Genomic DNA, 19,802 nt, shown 5'->3' on the forward strand with positions numbered 1-19,802 from the left:
CGAGGAGATTGTCAATGAGGAATATAAAATCCTACTTAGGAGCTACAAGAAGGAAATACGTAAGGCACAAAGGAACTCGTGGAGAAACTTCTGCTCCAACATCGAGAAAGTGCCCGAAACCGCTAGGCTTCGGAAGCTGCTTTCAAAGCAGCCCACAGTACAGAGCCAACTAAAACTAGACAACGGACAGTGGACAGAGGGCAGCAAAGAAGCCCTAACAGCACTAATGGAGGCGCACTTCCCTGGATGCACCGAGGTCACTGACGCCAAGGAGCATCAGGACCCAGCAACCGAGGAACAGCACCCTCAAATAGGTCTGTTAACCACTAAGAGAATCCACTGGGCCATAGACTCCTTCGCGGGCATAAAAGCACCAGGACTGGACGGGATATTCCCAGCCATGATGCAGTTGACCAAAGAGGTTATTACCCCATGGCTCCTCGCAATATACTCAGCATGCCTAAGTACGGGCTATATCCCCATCCAATGGAGAACCTCGAGAGTTGTCTTCCTCCCTAAGGCAGGAAAGTGCAGCCACGTGAGTCCCAAGGATTACAGACCGATAAGCCTTACCTCCTTTATACTAAAAACACTAGAAAAGCTGTTGGATTTGCACATCAGGAATGAGGTAGAGGGACTGATGTCAACAAACCAACACGCCTACACTAAAGGGAAATCAGTGGAGACGGCACTACACTCGCTAGTAGCCACCATCGAGAGCGCCCTTCACAACAAAAAGTATGCTTTGGGAGCATTTGTGGACATCTCAGGAGCATTCAACAACGTGGCCACAACCGCAATAACAAGTCGCCTAGAACCGAATAACATACACCCTGCAATCAACGTCTGGATCAAAAACCTCCTAAGTTGCAGACGGGTGCAATCGGAGTGGGGCACTGCTTCCATGGTAAAGGGGGCACACAGAGGCACACCTCAGGGTGGAGTCCTGTCGCCACTACTGTGGAATCTGGTGGTCGACGACCTCATCAAGAGATTTGAAAGGAAGGCCCCAAAGATAACAGCTTATGCAGATGACATAAGCATACTTATTACGGGTGTATGTCCATCGACCCTCAGCTCCTTAATGGAACGTACACTCAGGGAGATACGTGAGTGGGCGGAAGAGGTAGGACTCAGTATCAACGCGGACAAGACGGACCTCATCCTCTTTACCAAGAGGTACAAGGTACCGATATGGACCCCCCCGAAAATTGACCAAACTAGGCTGACCCCAAAATCACAGGTGAAATACCTAGGCACAGTACTGGACAGCAAGCTGGCATGGAGGCCCAATGTAGTGGAAAGGGTGAAGAAGGCTACCATTGCGCTTTATGCATCCAAGAAGATGCTCAGCAGCACATGGAGCCTGTCACCTGCTCTAATGCACTGGATCTACATCTCGGTGGTGCGACCAACTCTGCTGTATGGAGCCTTAGTGTGGTGGCAGGCTACTGAAAAGAAGACATACCATAAGCTTATGGAAAAGACTCAGCGACAGGCTCTGCTCTGTATTACAGGGGCGTTGCGGTCAACCCCAACAAAAGCACTCGAAACCATACTCGGAATCGACCCCCTGGACATTCACGCTCGCCTGATTGCGGGAAAGGCAGCACAACGCCTCATAGCATCAGGAAATCTATCGCCACAAGGATACGGGCATAGTTCAATCGGCAGGGAAATGACCAGATCAACTGATTACATGACCCCCCAAACTTGCCTTGACGTCAAAACAACCACATCTTTGGGACCTGAAGACTGGAAAATTGGAAGGGACCAAACTGAGCACCTCAATATATATACGGACGGCTCCAAGATGGACGGAGGAGTAGGAGCGGGCCTATACTGTACAGACCCTGAGATAAGGCTGTCGTACAAGCTACCGGACCAATGCAGCATATTCAAGGCAGAAGTTTTTGCCATCGGGAAAGCTGCGGAGGTCGCTCTCCTCACAGAACGAGCACACGATGCGGTCAACCTATTCGTCGACAGCCAAGCGGCGATAAGATCCATGCAGTCGTCCGCGGTCAGTTCCAGAAGTGTCTTGGCGAGCAGGGAGGCATTAGACATCCTAAGCACGACAAAGACTGTGCGGATCTATTGGGTTCCCAGCCACCAGGGCATCGAAGGAAACGAAGCGGCGGACGTACTAGCTAAGGAAGGCGTCGGGCTGGAGAATAGGAGAACCGAGAACGTGCCTGTCTCCCTCAGAACGCTGCAAGGCGATCTAGAGAAGCAGGCTAGAGCACAGACTGATAGCAGGTGGAGGAGTACCACCACCTGCAGAACCTCGAAGATAATGTGCAAGGAGCGCAACGAGAAACTTAGCCACTACCTACTGCACCTACCACGAAAGGACTGTAGACTGATAGTGGGAATACTAACAGGTCACTGTCTGGCTGCTGCACATGCAGCAAAGCTAGGCATCACCAACAGAGACAGTTGTAGGAAATGTGAGGAACCTGGGGCTATCGAAACCCTGGAACATCTCATCTGCAACTGTCCGGCTCTCTCAAGGGCAAGGAGGAGATACCTGGGCGCCCCAGTGTTGGCATCACTGGAAGATGCCTCCAAAAGGACGCCTCAGGAACTGCTGGCCTATGCTAAAAACACCTCGATTCTCGGGGACTTTTTAAAACCACATTAACACTCCCGCGACGGATCATACACCCCCCCCATCCGGATAACTAAGGGCCATATTGGCCTATGCGCGGCCCCGCTGAGGGCCGTCCGGGTTAACCTAACCTAACCTATATACGGACGGCTCCAAGATGGACGAAGGAGTAGGAGCGGGCCTATATTGTGCAGAACCTGAGATAAGTCTGTCATATAAACTACCGGACCAATGCAGCATATTCCAGGTAGAAGTTTTTGCCATCTGGAAAGCAGCAGAGGTCGCTCTTCTCACTGAAAGAGCACACGATACGGTCAATCTATTCGTCGACAGCCAAGCGGCAATCAGATCTATGCAGGCGTCCGTGGTCAGTGTCTTGGCGAGCAGGGAGTCACTAGATACCCTAAGCACGACAAAGTCAGTGCGGATCTATTGAGTTCCCAGTCACCAAGGCATCGAAGGAAACAAGGCTAAGGAAGGCGTCGGGCTGGAGAACAGGAGAACCGAGAACGTGCCTGCCCCCCTTAGAACGCTGCCACGAAAGGACTGTAGATTGCTAGTGGGAATACTAACAGGTCATTGCCTGGCTGCTGCACATGCAACAAAGCTAGGCATCTCCAACAGAGACAGTTGTAGGAAATGCGATGAACCTGTGGCGAAACCCTGGAACATCTCATCTGCAACTGTCCGGCTCTCTCAAGGGCAAGGAGGAGATACCTCGGCGCCCCAGTACTGGCATCACTTGAAGATGCCCCCAAGAGGACGCCACAGGAACTGCTGGCCTATGCTAAAAAAAAACCTCGATTCTCGGGGACTTTAAAATCACCTGAACACTCCCGCGATGATTCATATTTCAACCTCTGCTTTATATTCGCCGTGTTTGTTGTTGTGTCCAGGCTCTTGTGGTGCTTTTTCGTTCTTCTCTTTGCGTTCGCCGTTGTCCTCTCCCGTTGAATTGTTGTGGATTGACGACGTATTTTCGGGCTCTCCGTCCCCTCCGCTGGTTTTCCCTTTGGCTACGCTCTTCGTCGAGTCTTGATCTGCGGCTGCCTCATCTTCCCTCTCGTTCTCGCTTGTTACGGTTGTTGCTGCTACCGCGTTAAGCCTGGCTGCCATGGCGTTTTTGCTTCCACCTTTTGGCAGATTGAGGAACTCCAGCGCAATTGGGCGGCTGGGAACTCTTCCGTGCCGGCCAAGCAAGACATGTTTTTCAGCAATGGCGTCTTCATTCGCTGTTTCTCAGTGGCGGCGGTTGATCCTATCCCACTTCTGAATTTGTAGGCCGTCTAACAAGGGAATTGTAGTGACCAATATCGGCGTGTGGGTGAAATGCCTATGTATAAAAACACAAGCCCGGCGATTTAATATATCTTCTTATTAGCTGCGCGTCTGTCTCTCACGATCGCCATTTACAAAGTGACCTTACTTCACTCTCCATGTTTCTTATCCGATATCTTACTATTGGTATTGTCCGCCGAGTGTATCGATGGTGCCGCAAATACCAACGCGTGCTGTATGCTATTTTAAATACAAATTGAATGCCTCACTAATTATAACCTTTCTACAGTTATAATTTCCGATTATATTGAAAATAGTCAGTCAAGGCTAGAATTTGTAGAAAATAAAGTCTGTCCGTTTAAATAGAAACTATCTTTCTGACTCCGTTCTCAATCCGGAATACGAACTGTAAAAACGTAACAACTGGTGTCAAATGTGTCAATTTTGAGAATGGTTAAAAACGGAGATAAAATTCTTTCGGCGAAATCTATTTACATATGTATTTTTATATATATAGGAATATAATTTTATCCAAACTAGTGCTTAACAGAATGTTTTCCGATGTGGAATAATTACATTCGCTAGTTGCCGAGCTAACAGGAATTTGTAAAAGCTTAAGGTTAATAGCATGTTCCAAAATGTAAAATGTCAATATCGGTAGAATTAGGAGTGGCCAAATATTAATATATTAATATTTCTCTTTTTTGTTTCGTTTACAACCAGAAATTTGGAAAATTCATTCAAGTTTTGTTTGGTTGTAGAATTTCTATGATTCTAAAAATAATTTCTCACTATTGATTTCGGAGAGCATTGCTTTCACAGTGTATTCTACATATATCATTAATTTTTTTTTGGAAAAAAAAATTGTAATAAAAACAAAAAATCAAAACTAAGAGGACTAGTTGAGGGAACGAAGCAAGCAGTGCATAGTTCTAGCTTTTAATTCTTCCATTAGCTCAAAGTCAGTAGTTACGGCTCAGAAAATTTATTTAAACCTTTGGATCAAAATATAACGAACATAAAAGCGTTCGCTACAACGCCACTCCCGACGTAGAGTAACATTATTACCCCATTAAAATATCCCACCAAAATACTTATTTTGTTCGCCATACGTAGCTTGAAATAGTTCTATCACAATTGGCGCCCGAGCAGGGCCCTACGGTGACGTCGACGATGGGTTTGTGGACTAAAAACCCGCGTCCGCCAGAGAACCGGGAAACAACGCAGAAAAAAAAACCCCGAACTAGCGCACTTCCAGCGGTGCGCGTTGCGCAACGAGCCGACGAAAGCGCGGCACAGCGACAGAGAAACGCGAACAGTGCTACTGCCCTCCGAGAAGAAATTCGAAGAGTTTCCCTAGTGACGTGAAAACGCGAACCAAGCGAAACAACAGACGCGAGCCATAAGCAGAACAATGGGGATCGACAACACAGGGGTGAGTACCAGCTGGATACACAAACGCCGTCGAGAGGAGCTGGAAGCCTTCGCGGAAGAATTGGGGTTCAGCTGCGAAGGCAACGTGGAAGATTTGCGAAGGAATTTCGCCGAACTAGTCGAAGGGCCCGTCGTGCGCGAAGCTTGGAATAGATTGAGCGCCTCTTGTACTGATTTCCGCCAGGTGGTTCTAGCCTTTTTCCTGCCTCCCCGGTACTTCTAGCAATTGGAAGACCAGATTAAAGACCTCAAACAGGCGGCGTTCAAAGATTTCGTACGCCGGGTACGACGCCGCCAAGAACTTAACCGCATCTATGACAACATCCTCCCGGCGTATCAGATATATGTGCGAAGACACAAACTGCGAAGTCTGGCGCAACTGACGATGTTGACCACAGAGTTTGAGAGTATACAGGAGCGAAACATCCCAGCAACGCACATCCCCCCTCGACAAACCCCACGATACGCGCAGCCAACGGCACAACAGGCGCCAAACAAAAGCGGTACAAATCGAGCCCCCTTTCGAAAACCCCACTAGAACGCCCCACAGCCCGCAAGGACGCCCATCGCCAACCCACACGCGGCCTGTCGACGTTGTGGGGAAGTTGGACATGTTTCTCCACACGCGGCCTGTCGACGTTGTGGGGAAGTTGGACATGTTTCTCGCGACTGCGCTAACCCTTCCATCCTCTTCTGTTGGGAATGCGGTAAGCGCGGAATACGGACCGTGGATTGTTGCCGCCGAGACCCGTCGGGAAACGATTCGCATCCCCGGCTGACACGGGAACGGCCGGGCACAGCGCTTCCTCAGACATCGAACTAAAGAACATGATACAAGAACAAAACCGGATAAGTGCCGGATAGTGTCGAGAGTGACCATCGGAGGACGGCGCACGAAAGCCACGGTCGACACCGGCGCGTCCCGAAGCTTCATCAATGCTGATCTCGCCCGCCAACTAGACCACAGCAACGACCTTCGAGAGGTGCGCGTCCAGATACGGCTAGCCGACAAGTGGGCACGCGAGTTAACTCCGATCTTGCTGGAACGGATCCGACTAGATGAGCGGGAGGACCAGTTACCGCTCTTAGTACTGCCAAACATGCTAGAGCAAGTCATCGTGGGGATTGATTTTCTTTGTGTCATCGAAACCACAATACAGTGTGGCACCACGAGCTTGGAGATGGACCAAGACCACTAACGCCCCGTCTGAAACACGTCGGTGATCACCGCCAGTCAAGGTGACACTTCAGGAGCCCCGACTCGGCTCGAGACACGCACGCAAGAAACAAGGAACATGGAACCCACGGCCATGACGAGGCACACGAGCTCCAGGCCCACTCAAGAAAACTCAAGCCCATGCAAAGCAACAAAGAAAGCGAGCCAGTCTCCCGACTGGTTCCACCAACGAAGGCAAGCAACTCAGGACGGCCCTCCAGAAGACAACCCGGCCCTATCAACAACAACCACCACGCAGCAGCCAAGCGCTCGAGGTACCAGCTCCGACCGCCACCCGACCCGGCCCACGACTGCAACGAAAATGATAGAGACCGACCCGATACGCCCCCGTCCTCCCAGGCAGGAACCGGGTAAGGTGACCACCGCCACACGAGGCGCCAATTGGAGCCGCGATGCACCTAACACATCGTCCACATAAGCGAATACCCTAGTGAAGTCGAACCAACAAGCGCACTCGACACGACGATCCTCCCCGAGAACCCCGACCAACCTTGCGACCCAGGAATCAACGAACCACCAGAGGACGATTCAGAACAAATCTCCGACCCATGGCCTCCTGACGTCGCACCGCAGATACAAAAGTTCCTGGACGATGAAGTGCCGACACTCGCAGGCCTTCGAGGGACGACGGATCTCACGGAACACACCATCGTCATGAGGGACAACCGACCCAGCGGTACTACCCGAAAAACCCAGCCATGCGGCGGATCATTGACGAACTGGTCGACCAACTGAACGGCTGGAACCACAGGGGCGAATCCTATTCGACAGCTGGTGGTGGCGCCACCGCTACCGCGCCCACCCCGATGAACGAGTCTTTGTCACTCTCTTCGGTGCAGAAGGGGGAGGGTGCAAAGGGTTCGCTACAGCGCCTCTCCCGACGTAGAGTAACACATTATTACCCCACTAAAATATAACACCAAAATATTTATACTTATACTCCGAACTTTAAGAACACCCTCTCCACACATAGCTACAGACACGCGCAGACCGACGGTGACTACGCACTGCAGTCAGGGATAACGATCTCGAGTGGAGATCCTTACTACATGGAAAACACAGCACACGCACCACATACACAGACAGAGAAGATGACTGAGGAAGCAGTCTTCGGTAAGCGAAGACTTACTAAATCCCCACTAAATCCCCTTACTAAATCCCCACCTCCGTAGGCACCTGCGAAAGCTCATGGCTCGAGAATATTCCAGTTCGGACCGGATGGCAAGGAGAAGGAGCGAATGCACTCTCACCAATTAGAGCTTCTTAAAAACCTGGGTACTCGGGCTAATGAGCTGGTCAAGAGGATGAACGATCAGCGGCAAGTTGACAACGTGGATGCTTTACAGGCGCTTGTGGTCAAAAACTTCGACAAGCTGCACACCAGGAAAAGGTCGACCGCTACTATTTGAGTCCAAACAGCGACGAAGCCGCCTCAAACCGGCTCAAATGACTGCTGAGCCCACAAAGAGGAAGAGAGGCACGAAGCTACAACAAACGTCGACTCAGCTCAAGCAGCTGGCGCAGTCTCAGTATGAACGAGGGGGAACGTTGTGAGTTGCTGCGGACACCGCAACTCTACAGTTATACCCGATACTAAGTCAGTATGGCTCTCCTCCGGCAGACGCCGCTAATATTAAGCGACACGACGAAGAGTGCGTGCGAGAGAGACAGAAAATCAGTCTGAGCGTGACGTCAGGCGCTGCGTAGCCACTGAAAATTGTTTTTTTTCTTTTCGGCTATAAAAATTATCCGATCTGATCCAAATTCAGCAACTAAATAGATATGGTCATTCTCTATGATTCTGCGTTTTTAGTTTTCTCGAATCTGCAATATTGTGGATGCAACAGATTTTCGTCCTTTGTGGGGGCGGATGGGGGTGGTTCGAAATTCTGCGATATACGTTTTATAGTGAGATCTAACAGAAGTACGGATACCAAATTTCGTTACTATAGCCTTAATAGTCTCTGAGATTTGTGGTTGCCCCAGATTTTCGTCCTTTGCGGGGGCGGAAGGGGGTGTGGCGAAATTTTGACACAAAATGGTCAAGGTCCGATATCACAGGAGTGTGGATACCAAATTTGGTTGCTCTGGCTCTTATGGGTTCTGAGATACTTGAACTCATATTTTGCAATTGGCAAAACCGACCATGAAACCTGTGTGTTAGAGAGAGACAGAGCGAGAAAGAATGAAATTGTTTTCTTGATTCTGGCTATAATAATTATACGATCTGGTTCAGATTTTGCACTCTAGAAGATATAGTCATCCTCTGCGATTCTGCGTTTTTGGTTTTATCGTATCATTAAAAGTGTGGATGCCACAGATTTTCGTCCTTTGTGGGGGCGGAAGTGGGCGGGGCGAAGTTTTGAAATATTTTTGTAGCAGTGACATATCACAGAAGTCTGGATCCAAAACATAGTTGCTCTAGCTCTTATATTCTTTGAGCATTAGGCGCTGAAGGGGACGGACAGACAGACATGGCTCAATCGACTCGGCTATTGATGCTGATCATGAATATATATACTTTATGGGGTCGGAAACGATTCCTTCTGGACGTTACACGCATCCATTTTTACCACAAATCAAATATACCACTATACTCATTTTGAGTATCGGGTATAAAAATCCCCCTCAGGAGCGGTGGACCATGGTGCCACCGCAGCCGCTAAAAAAAAAACAGCTCAAGCGGCAACCGGGGGAAAGAAAAAAGGGAGCCCCGTGAGCTCGAGCCAAGACCGGACGCGATAATTATCCAACCCCAGGGTGAGCTTACACAGCTCACAGCATCATCCTTCGAATGGTCACCAGGCGCCAGGACGGTAAGCTCACGGAAGTGGGGGAAAATGTGAACAAAATCCGGTGGGCGGCAAAGAGCGAGCTGTTGCTTGAGCTCAACGGCGCGAGCAAAAGCAACACGGCTAAGCTCAAGGACATCAGCGCGGAACTGAAGAGAAAAACAGAAGAACTCTGCGTGGAGTTCAAGGATCTTGACAGCCTGGTCACGAAGGAGGACATCGCAGCAGCGATAGCTGCAACAATAGACGCACCCAGCGTAGACAGCAGCGCCATTAAAATCTTGAGTCCGTCTTTTGCTAGTACACAACTGGCAGTAGTGTGCCTGACGCCCGTGCAGGCAAGAGCCCTGCTGGAACTGGGGAAACTAAAAGTCTGCTGGACAAGCTGTAGGATCCGGGAGACGATGTTATAAATGTCTGGAGTTTGGGCATCTAGTAATCAAGTGCAAGAACGCGGTACATCGCACCGGATGCTGCCGCAGAACGGGCACAAGGCGGCAACCTTTCAGAGCGATCTATGGTGTTTCATCTGCCCTGCTAACAACAGCAACGAGAGGAATCACTACGCGTGTAGCAGGCGATGCAGAGCAGACAGGGGTGCGTCCAACTTGCCACCCCAATAATGAAGGTTATACAGCTCAACCTCAACCACTGCGCTGCGGCTCAAGACCTGCTGAGCCAAACCGTGAGAAAAGTGGCAATTGACCTCGCCATCCTCAACGAGCCATACCAAAATAGGGAGTCTCCTGGATTCATCCTGGATGCCACCAAAAAGGCCGCGATATGGCTATGCGGTGTCACATCATTGCAGCTTTCCTTCAAAAGCTCTGACGTTGGTTTTGTACGTGCTTAAGTTGGAAGAGTCTGGGTTTACAGCGTTTACCTCGCCCCAAGCCTGTTGCTCTCCGAATTTGCAGGTATTCTAGACAACTTAGCGGCGGATGCTAGAGGACGTCACCCAGTAGCCATCGGTGGTGATTTTAATGCGTGGGCTGAGGAGTGGGAAAGCGTGACGACGAATGCGAGAGGGAGGGCTCTACTGGAGATCATTATAGGCTCTTGCGCCTAGATAGGTTCAGAAAACACATCTTAATCGATCATCACCGCAATCGCAAGTTCCGTCGTCTGACACAGTGGCCTGTCTACCTATTATTACAAATGGCTATAGACCGTATTTCACCCTTGTTTTGTATCGCTTAAACACGACATCGGGTTCTTAGTAAGTTTCTCACCATCAGCATCCACGAAAATAAAAAATATTTAAATACTATACTTTATCGCAATCGAATCTACGCTACTGAAGAAGCTCAATAGCTCAATCCCCTGAAGTGATAAAAAACATAAACAATTATAACAAACAATATGTCGTTGGCTAATTCGCGTAAAACCATGGTTATTCAGACTGGCGGTTGCGCACAAGTAAGCGTTCACGCGTTATTCACTTCGAATGCTGCGATCGATTGTGTAGGTCATTTAAAACTTTTTAAGTTTATTATTAATGCTATTAATCTCTACGTCTCTAAAACAAGTTGTTCACAAATGACCAAGGTTACGATTTTTACTAATGGTACGAGTAGACCTAAGTTAATAGTAAGCCATAAGACGCCAATACTATGAGCGAAATGTACTGCTGACCTAAGCAAATTTGCAACAGGCAGCAGGATGCATCTATGAATGAATGATTAGAAAATGCATAGTATGGGTAATAATCCATAGGATATCTTCAGACCTAAGTAAACATTCTAAGCATCAAAAACTGTTTATAAACCGCAAATTTTTACTAAATAAAACCAGTACTTATCAATAACTCAATATCTGAAAATTTATTTGTGCAGAAATCTTTCCTCCAGTAAAAATAACTCGAGTGGGCATTTTTGATGTCCAATGGTTACGCACGTCCGGTAGGTCAAAAGAAGCCACCATCAACACAAAAATCTTAGTGTAGATTACGCACGGCGCTAGGGAAGTTACGTGGGGGTTTAAGGAATCAACCCCAATAGCCCTAGTGGTCTAAGAGGTGATCAGTAGGAACTGATAATTTGCTTTTCTACTCGTACGATTAGTAGAAATCGTAACCATGTTCATTACTAGAATCACTAGAATTGGGCCAGGCCAGCTATCCCATCGCGCTAGATTAGCTTAAGAATCGATTCTACAACAATGTTTAGATACCAAAATTGCTAATCTGCGAGCTCTAAAGAGTTTCGGGACAAAAGAGCAGGTGGCTGACTGCATTGTGATAAACAGCCTGCTGCAGAGGGTGGGCAGTGGGCATGCATGGATCCTCCCACGGGAGGGAGTACATTTTTGTACTTTCCCTTCTATTGCATATCAATTTATTTTGTGTACCTTTTTGGTCATTGCACTGAGCTAGCGTAACGAAATCGTACCATTACCGTTGCTCGCTTAGCATCATGCTGTCAGTTACTTTTAGTTACTGCTTTTTATAGCCCATTGGATGGGCTAGCTCGCTGCAACTTAGTGTATAAATCGCTTAACTTATATTGTGGAAGGCTCTGGCATCTTTTGCCACTATCCACATACAAATTACATACAATAAAAATTGGAACGCGTTTAAAGTCAATAATTTGTGAAATTATTAAACTATTATAGTGAAAAAAAGATTGTGGTCTTAACAATTAATATTTTGCTTGCTAGTAAATGCTACATATAGTACTGCAAAATAATGTGCAAGAAATAATTGAATATAATATAAATTAGTAGGATCCTTAATATTCCTCCTTGAAGGACATGCGATGTATCATTTGAAAGGTATTTGAATTATAGCTCAAAAATGTATGGTAATTCACCACTTGGTTGATGATAATGATAATCAATTTAAGTTTTATTTTTGATTTTTTAAATGAAAGTTTCGGAATAATTGTTATTTGTAGTTTTTAAAAAATCAAATCAAAATCAATTTTTATACCCGATAATCAAAATGTGTATTAGATTTGTGGTGAAAATGGATGTGTGTAACGTCCAGAAGTTAGCGTTTCCGACCCCATAAGGTATATATATTCTTGATCAGCATCAATAGCCGAGTCGATTGAGCCCTGTCTGTCTGTCCGTCCGTCCGTCTGTCTGTCCGTCCCCTTCAGCGCCTAGTGCTCAAAGACTATAAGAGGTAGAGCAACGATGTTTTGGATCCAGACTTCTGTGATATGTCTACAAGAATATTTCACAACTTCGCCCCGCCCACTTGCGCTCCCACAAAAGACGAAAATCTGTGGCACGCTCCGCACTCGCCGGCAGCGTCAGGCGCTCGTATGGATCCGGTCCGTCCTCCATCTGGGCCGAGGGCGAGACTCTGCCCGCCTTCATTTCCCATCCTTCGAGCGCGTCCGCATACTGCGCATTTTCTCCGTGCTGCTCTAACCATTCCTTGAATACCCTGCGCATCTCGGACAGGGTGCACGCTGTGACGCTCGACCACAATTTTAAAGATACGAAAAAACCAGAAACGCAGAATCATAGAGAATGACCATATCTTTTAGACTGCAGAATCTGAATTGGATCGTATTATTATTATAGCCAGCATCAAGAAAACAATTTCATTTTTTCTCGCCCTGTCTCTCTCTAACACACACGTAGCATTTGCTGAGCGGCTTTGCTGAGAGTAAAACATTAGCGCCTAGATCTCAGAGACTATAAAAGCTAGAGCAACCAAATTTTTGATTCACACTCCTGAGATATCGGACCTTAACGAATTTGTTTGAAAATTTCGCCACACCCTCTTCCGCCCCCGCAAAGGACGAAAATTTGGGGATATTCACACATCTCAGAGACTATAAGCGATAGAGTAACCACATTTGGTATCTGCACTCCTGTTAGCTCTCACTATAAAACGTATATCTCTGAATTTTGCCCCCACAAAGGACGTAAATCTGTTGCATCCACAATATTGCAGATTCGAGATCACTAAAAACGCACAATCATAGAGAATGACCATATCTATCCGGTTGCTGAATCTGGATCAGATCGGATAATTTGTATAGCCAAGAGGAACAAATCAATTTGCAGTGGCTACGGAGCGCCTGACGTCACGCTCAGACTGATTTTCTGTCTCTCTCGCACGCACTCTGTGTCGTGTCTTTTAATAATAACGACGTCTGCCGGAGGAGAGCCATACTGACTAAGTATCGGGTATAAATGTAGAGTTGCGGTCTCCGCAGCAAGTCACAACGTTCCCCCTCGTTAGTTATAATTTTTTCAACTAATTCTTTTTGCTTGAAAAATTATAATTAATTATAAAGTGCAAGGGCCGGGCCGAGCTTTAAAAAGGATCTCCGCGTCGATCTCTAATGTATTTTGTACTGTATTAATAATAAAAAAAAAATACATCCCAAATAACGTATAATATTAAACTCACCTTGCGAATTGGGTTCAGGCAAATTATCACGAGGCACTAAATGCATAACAGTCGTCTTGCCTAATGGAAGTCCCAGCGCTCCTAACGTTACATTGCAATGAAGAAAACGTCCCTGATAAATCAAACGTAAAATTTCAGCCTTAGAAACGGCTTCACGCGTCCAATCTAAAAAAATAATAATTATGTCTTAGAACTGTGTAAGAATCTATATTAAATAATTCATTTAATTAAATTATAATAAGGTTATCAAATGGAAACTTGTATAAAGTTTCGGTATCCGTCTTGGACTCCTCTCAGGTATTAGTTCCTGGTTACGCACATCGGCTCCATAATGTTGTAAGAAATTCCATGAATATAATTTAATTTATTGTATGTCTCATATTTTTAATTATACCCGATACTCAAAATGAGTATTGGGGTATATTAGATTTGTGGTAAAAGTGGATGTGTGTAACGTCCAGAAGGAATCGTTTCCGACCCCATAAAGTATATATATTCTTGATCAGCATCAATAGCCGAGTCGATTGAGCCCTGTCTGTCTGTCCGTCTGTCCGTCCGTCTGTCCGTCCCCTTCAGCGCCTAGTGCTCAAAGACTATAAGAGGTAGAGCAACGATGTTTTGGATCCAGACTTCTGTGATATGTCACTGCTACAAAAATATTTCAAAACTTCGCCCCGCCCACTTCCGCCCCCACAAAGGACGAAAATCTGTGGCATCCACAATTTTAAAGATATGAGAAAACCCAAAACGCAAAATCGTAGAGAATGACCATATCTTTTAGACTGCAGAATCTAAATTGGATCGTATTATTATTATAGCCAGCATCAAGAAAACAATTTCATTTTTTCTCGCCCTGTCTCTCTCTAACACACACGTAGCATTTGCTGAGCGGCTTTGCTGAGAGTAAAACATTAGCGCCTAGATCTCAGAGACTATAAAAGCTAGAGCAACCAAATTTGGTATCCACACTCCTAAGATATCGGACCGAGACGAATTTGTTTCAAAATTTCGCCACACCCCCACCCCCCGCAGAAAACGAAAATCTGGGGATATTCACAATCCTCAGAGACTATTAACGCTAGAGTAACCAAATTTGGTATCCGCACTCCTGTTAGATCTCACTATAAAACGTATATCTCCAAATTTCGCCTCACCCCCTTCCGCCCCCACAAAGGACGAAAATCTGTGGCATCCACAATTTTGAAGATACGAGAAAACTAAAAACGCAGAATCATAGATAATGATCATATCTATCAGGTTGCTGAATTTGGATCAGATCAGATAATTTTTATAGCCAAAGGGAACAAATCAATTTGCAGTGGCTACGCAGCGCCCGACGTCACGCTCAGACTGATTTTCTGATCCGGGAGCGATGAGTGAAGTCTCGCAGACGGACTAAGAAAAGAGCATTTACGCAAAACTATCACAAACTGACTTAAAACGGGTGAAAAATGGACAGAAAACTGAAAAATAATTGAAAGAAGGGGGAACGTTGTGAGTTGCTGCGGACACCGCAACTCTACAATTATACCCGATACTAAGTCAGTATGGCTCTCCTCCGGCAGACGCCGCTAATATTAAACGACACGACAAAGAGTGCGTGCGAGAGAGACAGAAAATCAGTCTGAGCGTGACGTCGGGCGCTGCGTAGCCACTGCAAATTGATTTGTTCCTTTGGCTATAAAAATTATCTGATCTGATCCAGATCTGATAGATATTATCTATGATTCTGCGTTTTTAATTTTCTCGTATCCTCAATATTGTGGATGCAACAGTTTTTCGTCCTTTGTGGGGGCGGAAGGGGGTGGGGCGAAATTCTGAGATATACTTTTATAGTGAGATCTAACAGAAGTGCGGATACCAAATTTGGTTACTCTAGCGATAATAGTCTCTGAGATTTGTGCCCCAGATTTTCGTCCTTTGCGGGGGCGGAAGGGGGTGTGGCGAAATTTGGACACGAAACGGTCAAGGTCCAATATCACAGGAGTGTCGATACCAAATTTGGTTGCTCTAGCTCTAATGGGTTCTGAGATCCTTGAACTCATATTTTGCAATTGGCAAAACCGACCATGAAACCTGTGTGTTAGAGAGAGACAGAGCGAGAAAGAATGAAATTGTTTTCTTGATTCTGTTTTTATCGTATCTTTAAAAGCGGGGCAAAGTTTTAAAATATGTTTGTAGCAGTGACATATCACAGAAGTCTGGATCCAAAACATCGTTGCTCTAGCTCTTATAGTCTTTGAGCACTAGGCGCTGAAGGGGACGGACGGACAGACGGACAGACAGACAGGGCTCAATCGACTCGGCTATTGATGCTGATCAAGAATATATATACTTTATGGGGTCGGAAACGATTCCTTCTGGACGTTACACACATCCACTTTTACCACAAATCTAATATACCCCAATACTCATTTTAAGTATCGGGTATAAAAATAGCTATGTAGGTACGGGTGAAGTCTCGCAAAATGCTCGCAGACGGACTGACGACCAATGTCTCGCAAAACTATCACAACCGGACACAAAAACGGGAACAAACGCAAGAAACGCCGGATCTCGTAATAGAACATTAACGAACATGTAAAACTGCGGCTTGGCAAAATCGCAGCGGAAGAAAGTAAACGTTACTCCCCGTTTAATAGTGCAATAAAAAGGAAAAATTGCTAAGTAAATTATTCTTTATTTGATAGTATAGTATAGTGCACAAAATTTGAGTTTGGGAGCATTATAAAACATCACAAAGACAAAAATCTACACATTCTGTGTATATGTATATATTTTTGCTAGCCATCTTCGTGTGCATCAGGCCACCTTCGTCAACGAAAATAAAAATTTTCGATTGAACTGACTTTGGCACAGAGGCGCAAAATTGTATTAGGGGCTTTCGGGTTACTCTAGCCATCCGTAGTAAGTATTATTTTCAAATTATTATATGTATATTGTGATATAATAAACATGAATATTTATTTACAGCGGGATTTGAGGAAAGATTTTCATTAGAAGACGCCGATTTCGACCGAATAACTCAAAAATTCTTCCAGTACGCCCAGGACAGAGTGTCGAAGGAGCAAAAACAAATTAAATTTAATTCACTAATCTAATTATCTATTCATTGTATGTACTATACAAATTAAAAATTAAAATGAATACATATTAAATTAAAAATTATTAAAAACAAACAACAAAATTTGCTTCCCTTTTCATATTACTTTCGGCTCGCAAAAGATAACATAAAGGGCTCGTAAACGATATTGCAAAAGGCTCGCAATCTATATTGCAAAAGTCTCGCAATCTATATTACAAAAGTCTCGCAAAAGATATCATAAAAGGCTCGCAAAAGTCTCGCAAAAGATGTCATGGAAGGCTCGCAAAAGATGTCATAAAAGACTCGCAAAAGATCCGTTTTTGAGCAGTGAAACTTTCACTGCCACAAACTGAGCGACTAGTTATTAATTTACTTATCTTAATTCAGATCTTAATTCGATACTTTTACACGGCTGAGTTTTGCGTAACTCTCGTTTGCGATATCGTTTACGAAGTTTTTGTCCACTGGGAACATATTGCGTGTGTTCTAACACATGTTTTCTCTGCGTTCTCTCATGATGACGCGTCAGTACCTAAACGCCAGAGCCGAAGTCTCTGGGGTTCTCAGACTGGTAACCCATCGTGTGACGCTTTCGTAGTATGAACTGGCACATTTATATACTGTATGGTTAGTGCTATCACTCAACCCTAAATAAATGTTCTTCCTTCCTCGCTGACTCTTATTAGATGTTGCTGCAAACGCTCTAATTTCAGTGTTTACTAATTCCCTTTTCAGCATTTGTCTGGCACATTGCTCTGATACCTAATACCTGAGTACCCGATACTCAAAATGAGTATTGGGTTATATTGGATTTGTGGTAAAAATGGATTTCAAAGATACGAGAAAACAAAAAACGCAGAATCGTAGAGAATGACCATATCTTTTATAGATAGACCAGAATCTGAATTGGATCGTATCATTTTCTAGCCCTGCTTTGCTTAGCGCAAATTAGCGCATAGATCTCAGAGAATATACGAGCTAGAGCAACCAAATTTGTAATCCACATTCCTATGATATCGAACCTGCACAAGTATGTTTCAAAACTTTACCCCACCCCTTTCCACCCACGCAGAGGAGGAACACCTGTGGCATCCACAGATCTTAGAGACTATGAGAACTGACTGTAGATCTCTCACTGTTACAAAACTATTTGTAATTTTTCACTGCAGAGCTTACTGTTACAAGTGTATTTCTTTTTGCTCACTGCATAGAGCTCACTGCTACTGCCTTATAAATCCATTCTGAGTTGGAGATATAAGTGACTTGCAGAGATGTTGCAAGTGCGGAGTTAAAACCTTCTCAAACATTTTAGGATAACTATGCTATACCTCTATAATTTTTTGCGTCAGACTTGCTACCTTGTTTATGGAGAAGAATTATAGAAAAATTTAACAAGGGACTGAAAATGCCGTTCGACCTCGGTAAACCGTATGGGTACGGATGACCAGAGTAGCTTTCCTCAGAATAGGTCGTTTGGAAAAATTGGGCAAAAAGATCGGCAATTGCCTGATCATTATTTGCCGACGTATTACAAAATGATAGCGAGGATAAGTGTGCGGACGTTCTACGCTTACAGTTTACGAAGCAGTAAAACTGTTTAGGGTCCTGAGAAAAACGTATCCTGCATCGAGATAGGTAGTTCTTATAGCATTGAGCATTAAGAACTGAAAAGTTTGACCGAGCTATTACATAGCGAGAGTGAGAATTAGGAGAACCTCTTCTTGAAATTTTTTATAAAGTCTTGATTTTAAGTTTTTTAGACTGGATAACTCTTTGGTAAACCGAGGGGGTTTTCCAGATCTAATCGGACAAGAAAGCGGGACACAAGAATCAAAAAATGTACCAAGAGCATTGTAAAAAATGTTTGTGCCTTTTATGACATCAGTGCACAAGTACAAAGCGGACCAATCAAAATCCCTAATGAGGTTATTAGCCTACTCGAACGATCCAATACAGTTGGTCCTATAGTTGAAAGTAAGATGGTAGGCGTCTTCAGGTATTGTGAGCGGATGGGCTCGGGTTAACAACACTATGATCGGATCCAATACAAAGCAATATCGGAACAAGTAATGAATATAGCGAAAGCGGAAAGAATCAGTTTTACACACAGAACCACTTTGCAGCGCAACAGTAAGAGCTCTGGGCTTATGGCTGTATTTTCCCGCGTTTCGAGCTCAACCCAAATTGAAAGTCTTCTCAACTTTCGTTCTTTCTGCGCGATCACAATTTTGATCCCTTTACCCCCGCTTATTTTCTTGCAGGTGGATGCCAACATTAACAGATTGCAGTTTTGGAAACAACTGCAAGGAAATGTTCAAGGGTTGTGGAAAAGTTGAAATCTTGAATAACCTGCTTCTTTGCAATCACGCTCGAAATGGCGGCAGGAGACCAACAACCTAACCCTTGCCATTAGCCACGCTAATGGATGTACTCGTCTGATCGTAACTTCGACTGATTAAAACGAATGAAATTGAGACGCTTCTTTTCCAACATTGCGTACATGTCAACGGAGTACTGTTGAAACAACCGGCAATATCCCACCAAAGGATTGTCAAAGTCTTACCGAATCATCAATTGACACGGATAAAAATTCATTGAGCTGTCCTTTACATTCGTTTCTATTCCTGAAATATGTATTCGAACTTAGTTGTAGAATGGAAAAGAAGAGATGACTTGTAAACAAACCTGTCGTTGGACGGACTATCTTTATATCGAAATGATAGCCACCCTCTCCAGGACAGAATGGGTAATTTTGATGTGAATCATATGACCGATGAGTCTTGTACACGCGTTTCTATTGTCGCTTATCTAGTTAAATTGCCGAATCACCAACAAAATAGATCTGATCTTCGTTTGGTGGTGGGAACAAAGCTCAAGCTCGATGGTGGATTCGCGCTTAAACCTAAATGTTTGAAAACATTTTCGAAAAAAGAAAATTAGACGAATTTTTAATTTATATAATAAGCATAGCTCGCAAATAACTGTTGACACTT

The 19,802-nt window shown here is 45.1% G+C and overlaps 1 protein-coding gene across 1 annotated transcript in view; it reads right to left on the bottom strand.

Annotated features, from left to right (window-relative positions):
• LOC6603548 overlaps positions 1–19,802 on the bottom strand; it is a 138,882-nt gene that overhangs the window by 42,854 nt on the left and 76,226 nt on the right. The window contains exon 3 of the mRNA XM_026989984.1: positions 13,725–13,889. Within this exon, the coding sequence (XP_026845785.1) occupies positions 13,725–13,889 (165 nt within the window). The remainder of the gene's footprint in view (positions 1–13,724; positions 13,890–19,802) is intronic.

This window comes from Drosophila persimilis, unplaced genomic scaffold (assembly GCF_003286085.1).
Source record: "Drosophila persimilis strain 14011-0111.01,24,50 unplaced genomic scaffold, DperRS2 tig00000477-arrow-pilon, whole genome shotgun sequence".
NCBI classification, from domain to species: domain Eukaryota; kingdom Metazoa; phylum Arthropoda; class Insecta; order Diptera; family Drosophilidae; genus Drosophila; species Drosophila persimilis.